Source organism: Nelusetta ayraudi, unplaced genomic scaffold, assembly GCF_046127955.1.
Source record: "Nelusetta ayraudi isolate G7.1 ecotype Tasmania unplaced genomic scaffold, CSIRO-AGI_Nayr_v1 ptg000018l, whole genome shotgun sequence".
In the NCBI taxonomy this organism is placed as follows: domain Eukaryota; kingdom Metazoa; phylum Chordata; class Actinopteri; order Tetraodontiformes; family Monacanthidae; genus Nelusetta; species Nelusetta ayraudi.
The window spans coordinates 2,316,393-2,333,955 of record NW_027466068.1 but is presented as its reverse complement, the minus strand read 5'-3'; the positions used below and the strand labels follow the sequence as shown (position 1 = coordinate 2,333,955).

The 17,563-nt window shown below is 47.4% G+C and overlaps 1 protein-coding gene across 2 annotated transcripts; it reads left to right on the top strand.

Annotated features, from left to right (window-relative positions):
* prodhb (proline dehydrogenase (oxidase) 1b) lies at positions 1-13,805 on the top strand. 2 transcript variants are annotated; one of them, XM_076025726.1, is made up of 15 exons: positions 1-359; positions 1,905-2,116; positions 4,285-4,319; positions 4,399-4,539; positions 4,707-4,771; positions 4,890-5,006; positions 5,106-5,179; positions 5,664-5,745; positions 6,358-6,450; positions 7,011-7,157; positions 7,781-7,956; positions 9,577-9,675; positions 9,770-9,858; positions 11,982-12,187; positions 12,437-13,805. In XM_076025726.1, the coding sequence occupies exons 1-14, from the start codon at positions 84-86 to the stop codon at positions 12,170-12,172; spliced, it is 1,797 nt and encodes a 598-aa protein (XP_075881841.1). In that variant the 5' UTR covers positions 1-83; the 3' UTR covers positions 12,173-12,187; positions 12,437-13,805. The 2 variants fall into 2 exon arrangements, with proteins under 2 accessions (XP_075881841.1, XP_075881840.1); XM_076025725.1 differs by having other exon boundaries at positions 11,982-13,805.
* Positions 13,806-17,563: the final 3,758 nt, after the last annotated feature.

The following is a 17,563-nucleotide window of genomic DNA, read 5'->3' as shown; positions in this document are numbered from 1 at the left end:
TTGCGTCACCGTAGCGCTCGGGTGGCCGATGCGCATTTATTTGTTCAGCAGCGCCGCGTATCTATCCACCTCCCGGGCCGACAATGCTGCACGTCAAACCCGCGCTCGCCCTGACTCGGGCGTCGGGCTCCGCGCTACTGCGACCGCTCGTCCCCAGGAGAGCCCGCTCCACCGTCACCTCAGCTCAGGCGAGCGTCAGCGGGCGCACCGGAGACTCCGCCGCCGGCCCGGGCGTCGTCTCCGTCAGCTTTGAGCAAACGCGGGAGGCCTACAGGAGCAAAGACTCGCTGGAGTTGCTCCGCAGCTTGGTGGTGTTTAAGCTGTGCTCCTATGACTTCCTGGTGGAGAGGAATCAAGAGGTGAGGTGGTGTCGTTTTACCGCGCAGCCAGGTGTTGGGGTTTTTTTGTGTCTGTCCCCGCGAGGGTGACTCCATCATCCGAACTGGTCATTAGAACACGCAAACTGAACTATGACATGTGTAATGCTTTGGTTAAGGACAATCACAGGCTGTGAAGGAGCTGGGCTTTTCTTTTCTCCCCCCGTCTCGACCCGTCCACATTGAAAGTGTCACTGGACGAAGCATTGCGCGTGCACAGGTTTGACACATCAGGACGGAGCCAAGGTGGGGCCCACAAGAAGCCCCGGGTGGGTTCATTCAGCGGATCATAACGCCATTCCTACCACTACTACAAACCACTGTAACACACAACAACAGCAGGAGTGAGCAAACATACTCAGACTGCTAAGCACATTTAAATGACTTTCCAATCAGCCTGGAATATGACTTTAAAGAGGTGTGTTTCCCCCCAAAAAATAACGATACAAAAATAATAGAAGTCTATATATCCTGAAAAAAGTGGTGAATGTCGATGCAGAAATATCAAAAACATCCACAGTAGTAAAACACAAAGTATTTATTGTTATAGCAGTTACTCTAGCTGTTTCTAGAAGTTATCAATGTATTTGTTAACTACTACAAACTGATAGGCATCCCAACTACAACAAACGTTGATATTACATGTGACCTATGCGATAGCGCCCATTGTAACCCGTTTTGGGTTATGTCAGCAGCCGACCTGTCTGTCTCGGGCCGTGTCTTGCCCCATATAGGAGGCGTCATCAGAGGAATCCCCCTCAGGCTGCACGTTACATCAGCTAATAGTGTCGAGCCGCGGCGTTGACACGTGCACATGAAGGCCATTAAGCTATAAGCGCCAGCACGTCGAGAAAACAGCGGTCACAGTCACTGCACGGTCCAAGATCAAGTCTTGTCTCTGGTTAGAACCAGCTGTGTTAGCGATGGTGACAGCGACAGCTAGTTTTCTGGTTACAGTTTGCTGGAATGTTTGGCAGTGACGTGCACGAGAGAAGGTATTTGCTTTTAAATGTTTAGGTAGGGAATCTCTATGGATTGCCGCATGATATTTTGGTATTTCTTTCGAGGTGGTTAGTAACAGAAAACATGAGGCAAGAGTGAGCGACACCTACTGACCGGGAGGTATAATTGTTGTCATTACCAATCACCTTACATTCACTTAAATGTTTCTTTCCTATCTATTTTATGGTTATCAGTGGGATCCGGTGGTTGACATTGTGAAGCAACACCAAAGACTGAAATAATAATCCAATGTGATGTCACTATTTTTTTTTGTGTGCCTGCATTTCACTTCTTGTGCTTTTGATGTTGCCCTACATGACAAGTGCGGTGCATAGCCCTCGGTAAAGTACACATATTTTGGAATTCCTTTTATCTGCGTGCTAAATCTCACTGCCTTCAAAACAAGCCCGGACTTGAATGTCGGTGTAAGAAATTAGGACAAACTTCATTATTGCTCTGATCTCTAATCGCGTGTCCCACATACATGATGCGCCTGCCATAAATCCTTTGTCTCCCTCTGCTCAGATAATGGACCTGGGGAAGCGGATCCTGGGACAGAGTGCCTTCGACCAGCTAATGAAGTTGACATTTTATGGCCAGTTTGTGGCTGGTGAGGACCACATAGCCATCAGACCGTTGATCCAGAAGAATCGGGCCTTCGGCGTCGGCTCTGTCCTGGATTACAGCGTGGAGGAAGACATCAGCGAGGAGGAGGAGGAGGGGCAGAAAGAGGCCGAGTATGAAAATTGTGGTATTGCACATATTCAGTTTGTGAGCCTTTGATTGTTGAGCGCTGCAAGCGTCCCTTGGTTATTGACTGCCAGACGTGCAGACGGACCTCGGAAGAAATGCATTTAGAACGCAGCTATTGTGAGGTGACCTTGTAGCAGATTGCCTCACTGGATTTGCCTTGTGTGGTTCCCTAAATAGATTTATTTTTGGTGTGCCTGAGTGCCAGGGAGTAAACACGCCTCAGAACATGACTTGCTGGCTCGGTCATGCTCTCTCCTGTTCTGGCTGCTGATTGGCTGGACGTAATGTACCCGCCATGAAGGAATCCTGTCACAGGAGCCAAACAATGCAGCGGCTATCTGAGCCGGCAGTCTGGTGACGTCTCACAGCTTGCACAGAGTTGTGCAAGTTTATCCGATGATCTTGCGTTAAAACTTAAAGACTCAATTGATTTTAGTTCACCCAAAACTCTGTACAACTTGCTAATCACCACAGATTGTGATTATTTGATGTCATTTTAAAATGTTTGGTTTATTGAGTTTCCTGTCAACCCAGTAGAGGTCAATGGCAGTGTCAGTCACTGTTACGCAGGGTTTATAGATTAGAAAATATCCACAAAAACTTCAGAAACATGTGTTGGTAAGTTATAAATGAGTGAAAATGTACTTCATGTAAACTGTCTCTTTAAAATTCCAAATTCGCCTTATTTGATACTACTACTTCTTTTAATGTTGTCAAACTGCTGTTCACAATTACAAGGCTACAACCCCCCCCCCAAAAAAAAATTACCTTTTATTCATTTCACAGAACAGCCTAAGGTTAATAAAAAAGGCCAGCTAGTGAGTAAACAAGGCTGCCAGGCACTTTATTTGTTGCGTTTCAGGAGTTTAAGTCTGTTGACAAAGAGTGACAGCTCACAGCAATGTCGGCTAGTGCCAGACACAATGTCCTTCAATTATGCATCGGCGTGTGATCACATTAAAAACACGAGCTGCAAGATCTCTTCCCTCCCTGCGCGTCCCCCCCCCCTTCTTCTTATTTATTTATTTTTTTGCTTTCACCAATGTGAAATGCTTCATACGCGTGCGGAGTGTTGTGACGTTGATTTGACTTGCGATAAACATAAAAATACGTCATGAGGTGCCACTGCCTTCTTGCTTTGCTAGACCCCTGGGACTTAGTTGTGTGTTAACGCACACACACAAACAGACACACACACACACACACAAACAAGGAATCATTATTTCAATTCCACCAGCATGGTTTGATTAAGAGAAATGCCTCTCTCCACAGCCCACATGTGGACGTGTTGAAGACGACATGCTGAAGTTCAAAGCGGGCGTCAGAACGGGGAAGAAAGGCAAACGCGGCGTGGCTGCTAGTGGCCGAATCCTCCGAAATCAAAATAATGCACGAGAAAAAGCCTCATTGTGGAAAACCGCTAGTGCTTGTAGCATGTTTCATTGTAAAACGAAAAGCATTAAAAAAAGGAATGTAGGTCAAGTAGGTTAATGGATTATTAGTAGGGATGTCCGATAATATCGGCCCGATATCAGCATTTTTTTTTGAAATATCTGTTAGTATCGTTATCGGTTTTTCCTCCGATAATGAAAACCCGATAACGGCAGGTTTTGCCAAACATGCAAGAATAAATCATGGATGATTGTCGGGGTGCAGGTTTTGTTTTTGCTCATGTTTAGCAATGGGCTAAGGACTGAGTCTGTCTACATCTGTGCACTTTTGTTTCCTTTGTGTGCACAAATGTTAATTTGTGGGTAGCATCTTGTTAGGCATCACAGTAAAAGCAGGTATAGTGTTAATCTGAAATTAAGCGTTTCCACAATATATACACAATATCGGCAAAAAGTCAATATTGGACCTCCCTAATTATTACTGATGTGTTTGGTGACAGGACTATGTCAAGTATTCTGAGACACTGCAATTTGCCCTTGGAGCAGTCAGCTGACAGCATGACTGAGGAGCAAGCTGCCTGCGTCACCAAAATAAAGCAACGTCGACCTTTGCATACAAGTTGCTGCAAGGCCTGAATCTCCATGGAAGCAGTAACGCTTGAGCTGAGCAAATAAAAGAAAAAAAAAAGGAAGATTTCCTTGCTGCTACTGTTCATTTTTTCAATGTTTATTTATGTTACTTTCTTTTTTTTCCTTTATAGCTCATCTATGCACACTGTGGCGAACCACAGCATCGGTAGGCTAAAGGTTCACACGGCCAATTCCTCATTAATGGATCAGAATGTCGGAGAATTTCACCACCTTTCACCTCCAAGGCAACGACCTCCCGGAAGAAAAGCAGAAAGTGAGCCAACACCTTGGAGTCGGCAACGCAGGAGCCAGTGAATCCAGGTCCGCCGGCGAGGCCAAGTGTGACCAACACATGGAGACGTTTGTCAAATGCATCAAAGCATCCGGTGGGTCACTGGAAATCAAAAATACATCAGCACCGTCAATTAATCCTGTGGCTGCCTGTCACAGTTGTCACTGACACATCTGCAATCTTTCAGCTGCTCTTCGTCCGAGCGCACGTTCACAGTCCTGTCCAAGTGACTTCTGAATTTAAAACCTGTCCATGTTCTAGGTGGCAGCTCGGCGGACGGCTTCACCGCCATCAAAATGACGGCGCTGGCGAGGCCTCAGTTTCTGGTTGACACTCATTTCATTTATTCATGGCGTATTACAATTCTTTTTCCAAGACAACACTAACGGCACCAAGGGAGCATGGCAGGCAAGGCATACTGACGCACGATGCCTTCTGTTGAAGCTCAATTTCTCAGAGATCCTGACCAAGTGGCAGCGCTGTTTCGCCTTCCTGGCATCGCAACAGGGGAAACAAAACCAGGGCCTGCTAGAGCAGAGGCTGGAAGTGCAGCAGCTGCAGGTGACCCATTTGCAGCCACGCTACCCCCTTTCAATAAACTACAGGCGATGAATGGGAACGTGAGAGTCGGTGGTCATCTCTGCCTCTGTGCTTCTCCAGGAGTTCCTCAGCAAACTGGGCGCCCAGGGCGACTACCGCGGCTGGTTCAGTGGGAGGAGTGCCGGACCCCTAGAGTAAGCAGGAACAGTGACGTCAACGTGAGAGCAGATTGGCCTCAAATGGGAAAGAAATATATGTTTTATAAATGAGATAAGGATTCTAAATGTTTTTCATTTTGATGAAAAAGACATTCACATTTTGTGAAAGAGTGGGTCTGCCTGCATGGAGGCGTAAATGTGGATCTGCTCTGGGTTCTGACGCACTTGCAGCCAGTGTAAGCAAGATGTGAGATGAGCGTGGACACAACATTGGGATTAACATTGTACACGCAGTGTGATCGCTTGTTGAAAAGATCTTATTTAAGAATGTACACACACACACACACACACACACACACACACACACACAGAACAGAAACAGCAATGCAATATTCAAGACACACCCTATTTGCAAGGTAATCCTTGAGGACGTGTTTTATTCTTAATAATAATCAGAAGGGAAGCCAGGGGTCCTTGCTATTCCTCTTCCTGTTTGCTCTACTGCTCTTTATCTTTGCAGCACGGTCGACGTGCTGGAGTGGAACAGCCTGTTAGACGACAGAGCGCAAACATCGGACCTGTTGGTCGTGCCGAATGTTCAAGTTAGTAGCATCTAAGCCCGGCCGACATGGGGGTGCAGTGGTTAGAGCGGTCGCCTCACACTAACGGGGTTGCGGGTTTGATTCCTGGGACCGGGGGTGGGGGGGCTTTCTGGAATCTGCATGTTCTCCCTGGTTGTTTGTCTCTCTGTGGCCTTGTGATGAACTGGCAGCTTGTTGCAGGGTGCAACTTCGCCTTCACCCAAAGACAGCCGGGATGGACTTCCGCACCAATGTTAGCCTGGATGCATTGAAGCGGTGATAGACAATGTGCGGGTAGATGGATAAATGGATGGAACTAAACCTTCCTCCAGTTGCCCAAATTTGGGCCGACATTCATAATTCACGGCAGCCGAGAGATATTTCCGGGCCCACAGATTTAGCCGTTTGTGGTTCATTATTGATGGGGCCACGTCAGAAAGAAATGAAGCCCACCTGATTCATTTTTAAAACAGCTTACTGTGGGAATGCCCTGCAGACGCGAGCCTCCCTCTACCTACCCGTTGACCTTTGACTAAAAGACAGCTGGAGAAGTCGCACTAATAGGTATCAAGCTGTGTGATATTTGGTTCATTAGCATGTGGCGCTTGTACGCTCGTGCCTTGTTTATTTCAGCGAGGAGAGCTGGAGCCCCTGCTGCAAGAGTTCACCACAGAGGGAGAGGATGAGATGAAGCGGGTGCTGCAGCGCATGGACACCCTGGTCAAGGTAAGCACGTCCAGCAGCAGACGCACCCAGACAAAGAACATGCCTTGCTCGTAAAGTTGGACTCAAATGTTTCTAGCTGTCTTCTATGTAGCTCGGAGCAAATCTTCATGTCACCTCCAGGGTAATTAAGACACTTCATCATTGCACCTGGTCAGGAGAGATGTATAAGTCATTCCAACAACAGTGTATTTCGTGTTTATTACTTGAATTAATGTTGATCGGTCTCAGCACCGCTCAGGTCTGTATTTTATTTGAACAAAAGCCAAAAGCAGGTCGCCGCAATACTTTTCGTTTCTCCTGAAGCTCTTGAAAAACAACAACAACAACAACAACTAAAATACTTTTTGTGTGCAAACAGGTTTGTAACCCCAGAAGTGGCTGTTTCAGAGGCTCTAAATTCCACAACAGATGCGTTTAGAATTTCACGAATGGCCCTTAGGGTGCAACCGCAACATTCAAATCGTGTCAAATTGGCGCGTGTGCAAGAGCAATTGGCAGCAGCCGCCGACAAAGAGCTGGCGCACCCCTTTCACATGGTCACATCTGATTCCCATTCCCAGCATGCCCTGGAGAACGGCGTCCGCCTGATGGTGGACGCGGAGCAAACCTACTTCCAGCCGGCCATCAGCAGGCTGACGCTGGAGATGCAGCGGATGCACAACAGGGAAAAGCCCATCATCTTCAACACTTACCAGTGCTACCTCAAGGTACGAATCCACGGCGAAGGGATGAGCGTTTACGTTGCCGACGCACAGAGCACGCGAGCACGCCCAGCAGTGGCAGCGCCTGTGACGGAGATTAACGGCGTGACAAATGGTGTGAATCCAAATCTTAACGTTTAAAGAGATTATGAGTCATCTGATTTGAGGATGAAGCAAACGACAGTAACAGTGGGGGAGGGGGGAACGTTGGAGGGAATATTGTGGCCTTATTTTCTTTCGCCTTTTCAAAATACAAAACGAGGCTCTTGACGTGAGAAGCCTTTGAGAGTGTCATTCATGGAATCCCTAAAAAAACTGACAACCAAACGTCCTCTGTGACACCTTCGATTGTTTGATCGGAGCTCATCCGCAACTCTAAACTGCACTTGTAGACTCACCAAAGTTCACTAAAGTTCAAAGCCCGCTTCAGAATGGGGAAGAGAGACAGACTGAAGTGGTTCTGAACGTGAACGTGAACAGGCAGGGCTGCAGGTCTGAGAGTTTCACAACCTGCTTTGGACCATGGCACCAGCATCTTGAGGCTTCGCAGAGGATGGTCCCCGAAAAGAAGAAAACATCTAGCGAGTGTGACTGCACTTGTCGTGATGCCAATGTTGTTCCCTCTGCAGGAGGCCTTTGACAGTCTGAGTGTGGACGTGGAGTTGTCTCGACGCCAAGGTTGGCGTTTTGCAGCCAAGCTGGTGCGCGGAGCCTACATGTACCAGGAGCGTGAGAGGGCCCAGGAGCTCGGCTATGAGGACCCCATTAACCCCACGTATGAGGCAACCAATAGAATGTACCACAGGTAGGTGCTGCAGAGGCTGTGTTTGTTTGTTTGTTTGTTTGTTTTTCAACCATGTTGAGGATTTAGAATGGAGGTGTGCACCAGAAGCAAGTCTAGAAAGATGACCCACGCCAAACTAGACTGTGGCGCTGGACTTGAAAGTTGCTGTTTGCCACCGCGAGGTTGTCTGCATGACTCAGCTGTTGGTGACTCAGCTGGGCTTTTTATTCAGCTGTGGCTCAATGGATCCAATGGGTGGTTTTTCTCTCAGGTGTGATCAGGAGAGGTAGAGCCACACCCACCATGTCGGCCCGAGTCTTGTGAATAGATAAATGGGCATTTTTTTTTCCTACTTAAAATACTTAAAATGAAAACTATTGGAAAACCCCAACCGACCAGATTGATTATTTAAAAAAAACCCTGAAATCTAGACTTCTCATTTATACAGGAAATTCGAATTCATATGAAATAAAAGCTCTTGTCACTTAAAAAACCTTCGTTGTAAGCTTACTGGCAGGTGTAAATTCTCTCTATTCTGCCTCCACATGATGGACGAGTGGTGTCACATGGCATTTACTCGTGTTTCATTAATGCATTTGTGTTAAATGACACATTGAACTTTATCTTCAACCACACCCCCCATTTTATGAAAAACCCATTGGGTCTGACTTCAGCTCATATTGTTCCCCAGCTTAATAAGATGAATGAAGTAGGTCCCCTGACCACTTTATTAGTTATACTGAGAGACGAACAAAGTGTCCAACCGTGCTCCTGGTAAATTGGCCGGTCAGTAGCTCAGTGGCGAACGCTGTTTCCCACCTCCTACTGTGTTGAATCACTGTTGCAAATTTTTTGTGTTGCGTATATACTGCATATATTGTTGTGCGTTTTGTTGCTCTTCCTGCAACGTCCTCCAGCAAAACAAGCCCAAGGATCAATATGTTTTGCCCATAAAATAATTAGCTGAGGCCTCCCTCAGGCTATCCATTAGTTTTGGAAGTAAACATCAACAAGGGGGAAGAGACAAAGTTTGTCTGACGTGCCAGAGCGCAGTATGGGAAGGAACTTCAGAGTGTGCAAATGAGTGAGCACGTGCACGCAGGTGAGCGTCGATGGCCAGCAGGAGAGCGAAGTGCGGAAGGTTCACTCGTTTCCCTGCTTGCACACTTTAATTCAGCAAGGATGGTTCATCTAAAGCAGGGGTGGGCAAACTTTCTGACCGGCGGGGCCACAATGGGTTCTGAAACTTGACAGACGGGCCGGAGCAGCAGCGGGTTGGATGGAGTGTTTTGTTGACCCACCTCATAGGAGAAAAAAAAAAAATTATCATAGGATATGTAGAAAACAAACAAAATCTGTCTCACGGTATTTAGCTCTTTATTGAAATTAAATTTAAACATTGAATGTTTTCATTGAAATTAAAACACTGAAAAAATGGATAAGATACATCTATTTTTTGACTTATTAATAAAATTTCTTCAAGTTCGGCGAGATTAAAAAGCTGAACGGGCCACATTTGGCCCCCAGGCCGCAGTTTGCCCACCCCTGATCTAAAGCTAAAGCAAAACTCAAGGCTGAGTGAAGAATATTGTCCTTGTGTGCTGAACGTGTGCGTGTGTGTGTGTGTGTGTTTTGTCGAAGGTGCCTGGACCACGTGTTGGACGAGATCGCACTCAACGGCAAAGCGAACGTGATGGTGGCGTCGCACAACGAGGACACGGTCCAACACGCCCTGAGAAGGTTCGCTCTCTCTCTCGCACCTTTGGAAAGAAGCTGCAGCTCTGATTCCGCTCCACGCTCCCAATGATTCCAGTCTTCCCGCATCTTCCTCCAGGATGGACGAGCTGGGCCTGTCGCCCGCCGACCACGCCGTGTCCTTCGGTCAGCTCCTGGGAATGTGCGATCAGATCAGCTTCCCGCTGGGTGAGAACACAACACGCACGAGCCGGAGCGGCAGCAGGCCGGAGGGGCAGGGAGTGCGTGATTTGTGTTTGTGAGCTCAGCCGCCGCCGCCGCTGCTGCTGCTGCTGCTGCTGCTGCTGCTGCTGCTGCTCTTCTGTGCGTCTGCCCTCAACAAACACACAGGGTGCCCCGTGGTCGCGCTCTTCCTGTAGCTTATTCTTCACTCTGCCGTTATTTTCCACCTCGCTCACCCGGAAACGGCCTCCATGTGCGGGCGCCTGGCGTGTCGCTTCATTTTCTTTTCTCCCCTCGCACACATAAATTTACACCTTCCACCTGCGAGCGCTCTGTTTGTCTTTCCCCCTGGCTGCTTTTTTTTCCGCTTGGAAATGGCCATTTTTTTTTATTTATTTATTTTTTTTTAATAAATCTTTTTTTTAAACTGAGCGACAGGGTCGACTCAGTTGTGGAGGCGTCCTGTTCTGAGTGTCGGAGAATCAGAGAATCACAGTTGATGCCACCGGGTGACACTGCGAAAAAGGAAATTGACTATCTCCAGTTTGGTGGGGAGAAGCCACCAACCCGACTCATGAGGTCGAGTCGCCGGACGAGAACTCAAAAAAAAAAAATCTGCGGCAGTGCGAAATTTCCCATTGGGTCGCTTTTGACACTGCGGAACGTTTGTATTCTGTGTGAAAGAACCCACGGTGCAAACCAGATTTTTAAAAAAAAAAAAAAAAAAAACGAAGAAAAAGGGATGATTATTTGCATGAAAGATCACAGTCGACGCTGCGTTGAAGGCCTCTGAGCGTGAACGTCAGTGAGCGGGGTCGAGTGGACACGCAGATGAAAAATGAGTCGGTCATATTAAACACGGATGGTGGGAGGAAGCCGGAGGACCCGCGGAGAACCCATGCAGGCACGGGCGAGGACGACGGCCCACACTTGAAGGGCTCCCTCAACTGTTAACGAACGTGTCGCTCCCGACGGTGTTCCAATATTAGCTCATTAACGCCACGTGCGGGTGTTTTTTCTGTCTTTAAATACCGTCAGCGCTGACGCTCGAAGAGCAGCCGCGCCGCCTCGAGTGCGCACGTCAGTCGGCAGCCGCTAAGCGCGACACGTGCGCCGAGACACCTGGGTATCGACGAGCCGTCTGAACAGAGCGCCGCCGCAGGCGTTTCCACTTTGTCAGTCAGAGACGTGACTGTCGCCAGGCTGATGCTGATGCTCCTCCATGTGGCGCTCGACCTTAACTGGCTTCCATGTGAGCGTGTTCTCTCTGCAGCGTTATTGGGTGGAAGGTTGAGCGTCCCCAACACCGTATTTGGAGGGGCAATAGTGTTGCGAGATGAAGCATTTCCCTGTTATTTCTGAATCCCATTTTTCAGGATTCTGCATTTAGCTCAGGCTCAGGATGTCATTGCTTTATTTATGGTCCTTCTCACCTGATATTTTCTTGACTAGATCTCTGGAGTGAGGCCCTCGAAACCAGCCCACCTGGACCGGCAGATATTTAGATGGAGCAAAGTTGCCTGATAGGCGTCAATCGATGAGTCAGAGGATCCTGCCAAGTTGACTCCCTCATCCTGGTGTAATTTGTGCAATTCGTGCACGATCACCTTAAGAAAAAAAAAATAAAAAATTACACTCAAACGCTGTAATCAGGAAGTGTGACAATATCACACAACAAAGGTCACACATTAAACCTGATTTAATCTCAGGCTCCAGAGGGGCACCTCTGCATGACTAACTATTTGCAGAAAACAAGATAATCAGCCCTCTGTTCACAGCCTCCTGCAAACACTGTCGGTTTGTTTTTATCTTCCACATACTTGGAACGGGACCAAAACACAAGTGGCCCCAAAATGCGGAAAAAAACAAACTTGGAAGAGGTATTGGTGTGGTGTAAACACCCTTAGTGACATCATAAAAGGTCGATTCCCTTTCAAAGCAAAGAATTTACATTTTAATCCCTGCAGAGCTCGATGACAGGAGAGACCAGCCTTAGCCAACACTGGCAAAGATGCAGGATGTTGGAAGCGTTAATAAAAAAATAAAAAATATATATTTTAGTCACATTTGTCTAAATAGTTCAACCTTGTTCTTCTTGTGTCTCCAAAACCCGCCTCCTTGTCCTGCAGGACAGGCAGGCTTCCCCGTCTTCAAGTACGTCCCCTACGGGCCAGTGAAGGAGGTGCTTCCCTACCTGTCTCGCAGAGCCCAGGAGAACCGAGGCTTCATGCAGGGCGCCCAGAAGGAGCGGGAGCTGCTGTGGCAGGAGCTGAAACGCAGACTTGCCTCCGGGGAGCTTCTCTACAGACCTGTATACTGAGGAGACAAAAGAGAAGTGTGTGTGTGTGTCAATGTGTTGAGTTTCTTCTTTTTGTTTGTTTTTCTCTATGTTTTTCCTTTTCATCGTTCCTGGTTGACAGCTGCTGCCGCAGTGTGTCTGCTCTGGTTCTCCATCACCGCTGCACTCCTCGGTTGTACATTTTCTGATGTGTTCTGTGCTGGACTTTATTGCTGTTTGGATTCTTTCTTTCTTTCCCCTCCCTCCTGGATTTTGTGTACTGCTTGTGTTCTTTTTCTCATCCAGCGCCACATATGATTCACGTGAAATCCACATAGGAATCCACTTCACTCTTTACACTGTGTGTGTGGAGCTCTGGCATTCATCAAGTGAAAATCTTTACTGTGCCGACAGGACTCCCTTAAATGTCAACTACACCCGAGCGAATGGGCGGGTCTTTTCTTATCACCCTGTTTATCTTTGGGTGGGACAGCAGTTGTAAAATAACAGGTTTGATTTAAAGGATCGGGGTAAAGGAGTAAAAGGGTAGTAAAGGAACCATCAATATTCTCCTTCTAGATGATGTTGTGTACTTTTGTTGCACTCTTGCAACACCTTCCTGGTGCCAAACACTTGCATGCAGTGTTTGAGGGTCTTGTTGAAAACTCTTCCTTAGATGGTGGTTTCTAAATCTGTTATTCGTTTACTTCAGCGCACTGCACCCACTACTGCATGTGTCGCATTTGCTTGGAGAGGGTCATGCGCTGCCATCTTGCACTTGGTGGAATTAGCTGTTTAATTCATAGCTCGCGGCGCTACTGTTGCCACACACAAGTGCAGGCACTAAACTGGTTCACTTAACACAATAGGGTTGCGTTGTCCTAAACTATGAACCGCAGTCGTGTGTCTGGTGGAAGCGATGGCAGTTTTCTCAGGCATGCGTCGATGTAACCAAATCATTGCAGGCGCTAACTGGGCAAACCGACATCAACAAGGCTGTCAAGTCCCAAATTGTGCTTTTATCAGCGACGGCAGTTTTCAACCTGTTGCAATTTGTAGCCATGTGGTACAGCATTGTTCTCTTTTACTTTTTTTGCTTGTTTTTACCAAATAATCACAGGTCCAACAAATATCAGTGTTGGCTATCTGGCAACAGTGTTTACAGCAGCACAGCAATGTTCAAAGCAGAGAGAAAATCTGCAATGGAAAAATGACTAGAATTGAAAATGACTCCTGTACAAAACAGACACCAAGACGTCTGCTGGCATTTGGTAAAAACGCCACTCTGGGGGGCGCGAGTTGTACACCGCACTTTCAGATACCTCTCACCATAAGCACACTCAGCGCACATTGGCAATGAAAAAGTGTGTAAGTGCTGTATGAATACCGTTTTATACCGAACATTGTGTATTGCAGACCATTGTTCATGGCGGGAAAGACGACGGAGCGCTGTGCACCTGCGTTTTTTGTTTTGTTTTCAGCAATAGGCGACACCATTTTGAGTTGATGAGTTGCAGAGTTACACTTGTCTTTTGCTGTTAACGCCATTTAATGGATTCCAGGGATGGATTTGTGCAATATTTGTATGTGGCATCCAAGTGTTTTGTCTGAATGTGATTTCCATTGGTCTTAAATGCCTCGCTGTGGTCCAATAAAGGAATATGTGTTCAATGAATTACTCATTTATTTATTTATTTTGTCTTTTTGACAGTAGCGCGAACAAAGGAGACATCAGCTGTGATATTTTTAGCTCTGAGCCTCAGCAGTGCACGTTGCTTTTCTGGATTTTTTTTATTTCATTTTACCCGCGACGTTTTCCTCCTGGATGTTGTCGCGCTATGGATCAGAGGGTCGCCGAGCTTTGTGATAATTATGGACTCGACGTTTTATGGAGGTGTTCAACGCTCCGTAGACTATCATTTAATTAGCCATAATTCTGCACCCAATACGGATCACAGAAATTGGATGCATTAATCATTTGGCTGAGGGAACTTTAGCGGCTGTTCAGCTTCACTGAGGCAAAGCGTCACTGACTGTTGCCGCTGCTGCAGTGTTCAGTTGGGTTTATCAAGACCGGGGAGTCGTCTACTCCTGATGCCAGACATGCTCTTTGGTTACACATTTGCAGGTTCATTTGCAGGTTATGGTGTGTAAAACCCCAATCTTTCAGCGTTCGCTCAACATTCCTCGTCCGCCTTCCAGATTAAACCGCGCAGGAATGTTTCAAGAGTCAACATGGGCTCATTTACCTCCAGTAATGAACTTTACTTTAACCTGGATGTGGAGCAGCGTGCATAATTGGCTTTTCTAAGATTTTGTTTTTGCTTCGACACGGCGATGGTCTATTTGTCCTTGACTTTGCGGTTTCAGAGGGAAATACGGTGCTCCGCTGCTTGTTCCGCAATCTGACTTTCCCCTGATCTCGACATGATTCCACCTGTTGTTTCACAGGAATCAAACTTTAAGTCAAACAATCAATGTTTGCTTTCCGCCTTCCGGGCTCCAATCTGCGTTTCTCGGCGTTTTGTGCGCCAACAGACGACTGAACAGGAGGACAAAGAATGTCAGTGATCTAGGACGATTATGCAGGATGATGTATCTCTTGACAGCCACCGGAGTGGAAACGGAAAAAACTGCGCCGCTGCACATTTAATTCAACGGCTGAGCTCACACCCACAAGTTTGTGATTGAACGTTTATTTTATTGCAAAAAAGAATTTCTGGAGGGAAATTTACACCCACATGCATTGTTAAAGCCACTTACCATTTGTCTCCGTAACTCATTTTATTCCACGAAAAACGAATAAAGCACTAAAGCAAGATTCTATATGGGAGCAGCAAGTGTAGCAGACATATTTGCATATTAGAGTTCAATTTGATAACTTCAGTGTAGCAGAAGTGCATCAAGGGACAAAAGACAACATAATTATAGTTTCCTCCCTACAGGGCTGGTTGTAACTGTATGAATATAATCACTCTTTATTTTTTTTTATAGAAATGGCAGCACTGAATTAACCATAAGTCTGGGGGCTTGATGTCTTGTCTGATGGTTGTTTGTCGCTCTGTGATAACCCTGAGATTGAAGAATGTCAACAAAACACATTTATTTATGTTTCAACGTAACCGCAATATCATGTGAGTCATCAAATGTAGAAATAATCTCTGCAGGACAATTCGCTCCGATCTTGGGCCGACATCTGAGGCTTTACTGTGCGGTTGACAGATCCAACAAGGACAAACGTTGGTTAAGCTGATTGTTTTTTCTGAGGGAGAGAAAATATTAGACCTGAATAAAAAAAAAAAAAAAAACAAATCCGGCAAGTGGTTCCAGGGTATGGCCGAGAGCAAGTGAGTTATTCACGCGCAGACTGGCTATTTTCCATACACCCCAGCGTCAGTTCAGTCTTCGCAGACAGGCTGCTGCTCCCTTATCAGCGGCAGCCCGGAGCGCTTTTCCCCACCTCTTTGACTTTTGCTACGAAAACGCGTGTCATTCTTTCCAGCCACTTACTTCCCAAATGTGACGAATCGTTGAGCTAATGTGACCCCAGAGCCTAAACCCAAACCTGGCTTGGGAAGGGGAGGACTCTCTGATGTGGACTGGTGGGCAAACAAATGACTCATGAACACAGCAGATGGGGTGCGCGGTGACGGCTCATCCCATCGGCCATCAGCACCTCACAACCCCACCACCCCCTTCACAAAATAAGGAATAAAATAATTTTTTTTTTTTTTTTCCACCCCCATCGGTTGCTTGGAGGAGGAGCACGTGGCGGAGGTGTGTGCAAGCGGGTTGGAACAGATGGAGACAAGTGTCGGGTGTGATGTGCGATTAAACAACGTCAGCGAGAATGAAAAAGGTGGCGAGAGCAGCGACGTCGTCTAGTTCAGAGACTCGGGAGGAAAAGACAGCAGGCAGAGATGGAAATGTTGAGCTTCTCTTTGGCAACGACCAGGGCGGATGAGATCAGGAATGAGTCCATCAGCGGGACGGAGCACGTGCGATGGAGATGAGGGACAGTGGAAGCATGCTGAGCGAGAAGCAGGGAGGCCACATGAGATTTATGGACGTGAAGTCAGTTGGTGTGAGAGAAGAAGAGGATGAAGAGGATTGGAGAGGGTGAGATGGAGGCAGATGATTGGCTGTGCCCCCCCCCCCCCCAACCCCCAACAGCTCAAAGGTAAAGAGAAAAACGACACTTTGATATCGGAGGAGGAAGAAACATCACTTTTATTTCACACGACCGGAACGCATCACATCCTGTCGCCTCCGCCGCTGTCATCGCACTGCTATCAAACACACATCACTGAGATCATCTGGCAACCCCCCCCCCCCCCCCCCCCCCACCACCGAGTGGACGTGTGTGTGCGTGTGCGTGTGTGTGTGGGCGCATGCGGCAGACTATTGTCACCGTTTTCTGCAGCTGTGAAAGACTGAGAAAATGCAAATAACCAATCACACGTCGTAGTTTTTTTCTTCTATTTTTTTCCCCTCATCCAGCCAGTCTGTCGTTGCTGGCTGGGTGTGTGTGTGTGTGTGTGTGTGTGTGTGTGTGTGTGTGCGTTTGCTGTGTTTTCTCTCGTGTCATCGGAGGCCACTCAAGCTGTCCAGGGAGTGTGGAGGAAAACACAGTTTGGCTGTAAAACGCAGCATCCCACTTCGCTTCCCTCAAAGTCACCTGCCAAGGTGGGCGACTCGCGCCTTGCACACACACACACACACACACACACACACACACACGCGCACACACACAAAGAAAAAGAAAGTGAGGATTTCTTACAGCCTGACGTCTCACCCGCCCCCACCACTCTGCCACCCCCACGCTCCCCAACACCCCCACTCCACAAGCGACCCTTTTATACGGTGCCAATGAATGGCGCCCATGTATTATAGATCATTAAAGCGCTTTCATCTCCTCTCTTTGAGATGCACACGGTTTTCCCTTTGAAAGCAATAAGCGCCGTGCAGCCAGAGAGCCACGACTGGGTGGAAGGAAAAAAGAAAAGGAGAGCAAGGAGAAGACGATGGGTGGTTGGTTGGTTGGTTGGTTGGTTGGTGGGGCGGGAGGGGGTGTTCCGTGAGGATGAGTGGGCGTTTATAAAAGAAAGATGCCACCAGGTAATAAAAATGAAATAGCAAAAAAAGAAGAAAGAAAGTTGTCACGGCTCCAGAAACAAGGTTTGCAACCTTTACCTCCACACAGACCAGGCACTCCTGCAAGCTCCTTCTCTCGTTCTCTCTCTCTTTCTCTCTCTCTCTCTCTCTCACACACACACACACGCACACAAGTAAATAAGGAAGAAGGGAGCCATACACACATAGGGTGAAATCTAGGCCCCTCCCCCTCCCGCCTCCAGCGGTGTCCATCAGTCTCGGGTGAGAGATGGTTCGGAGCGGCTCAATGTTTTGATCATTAGTTTGGACTCATGGAGC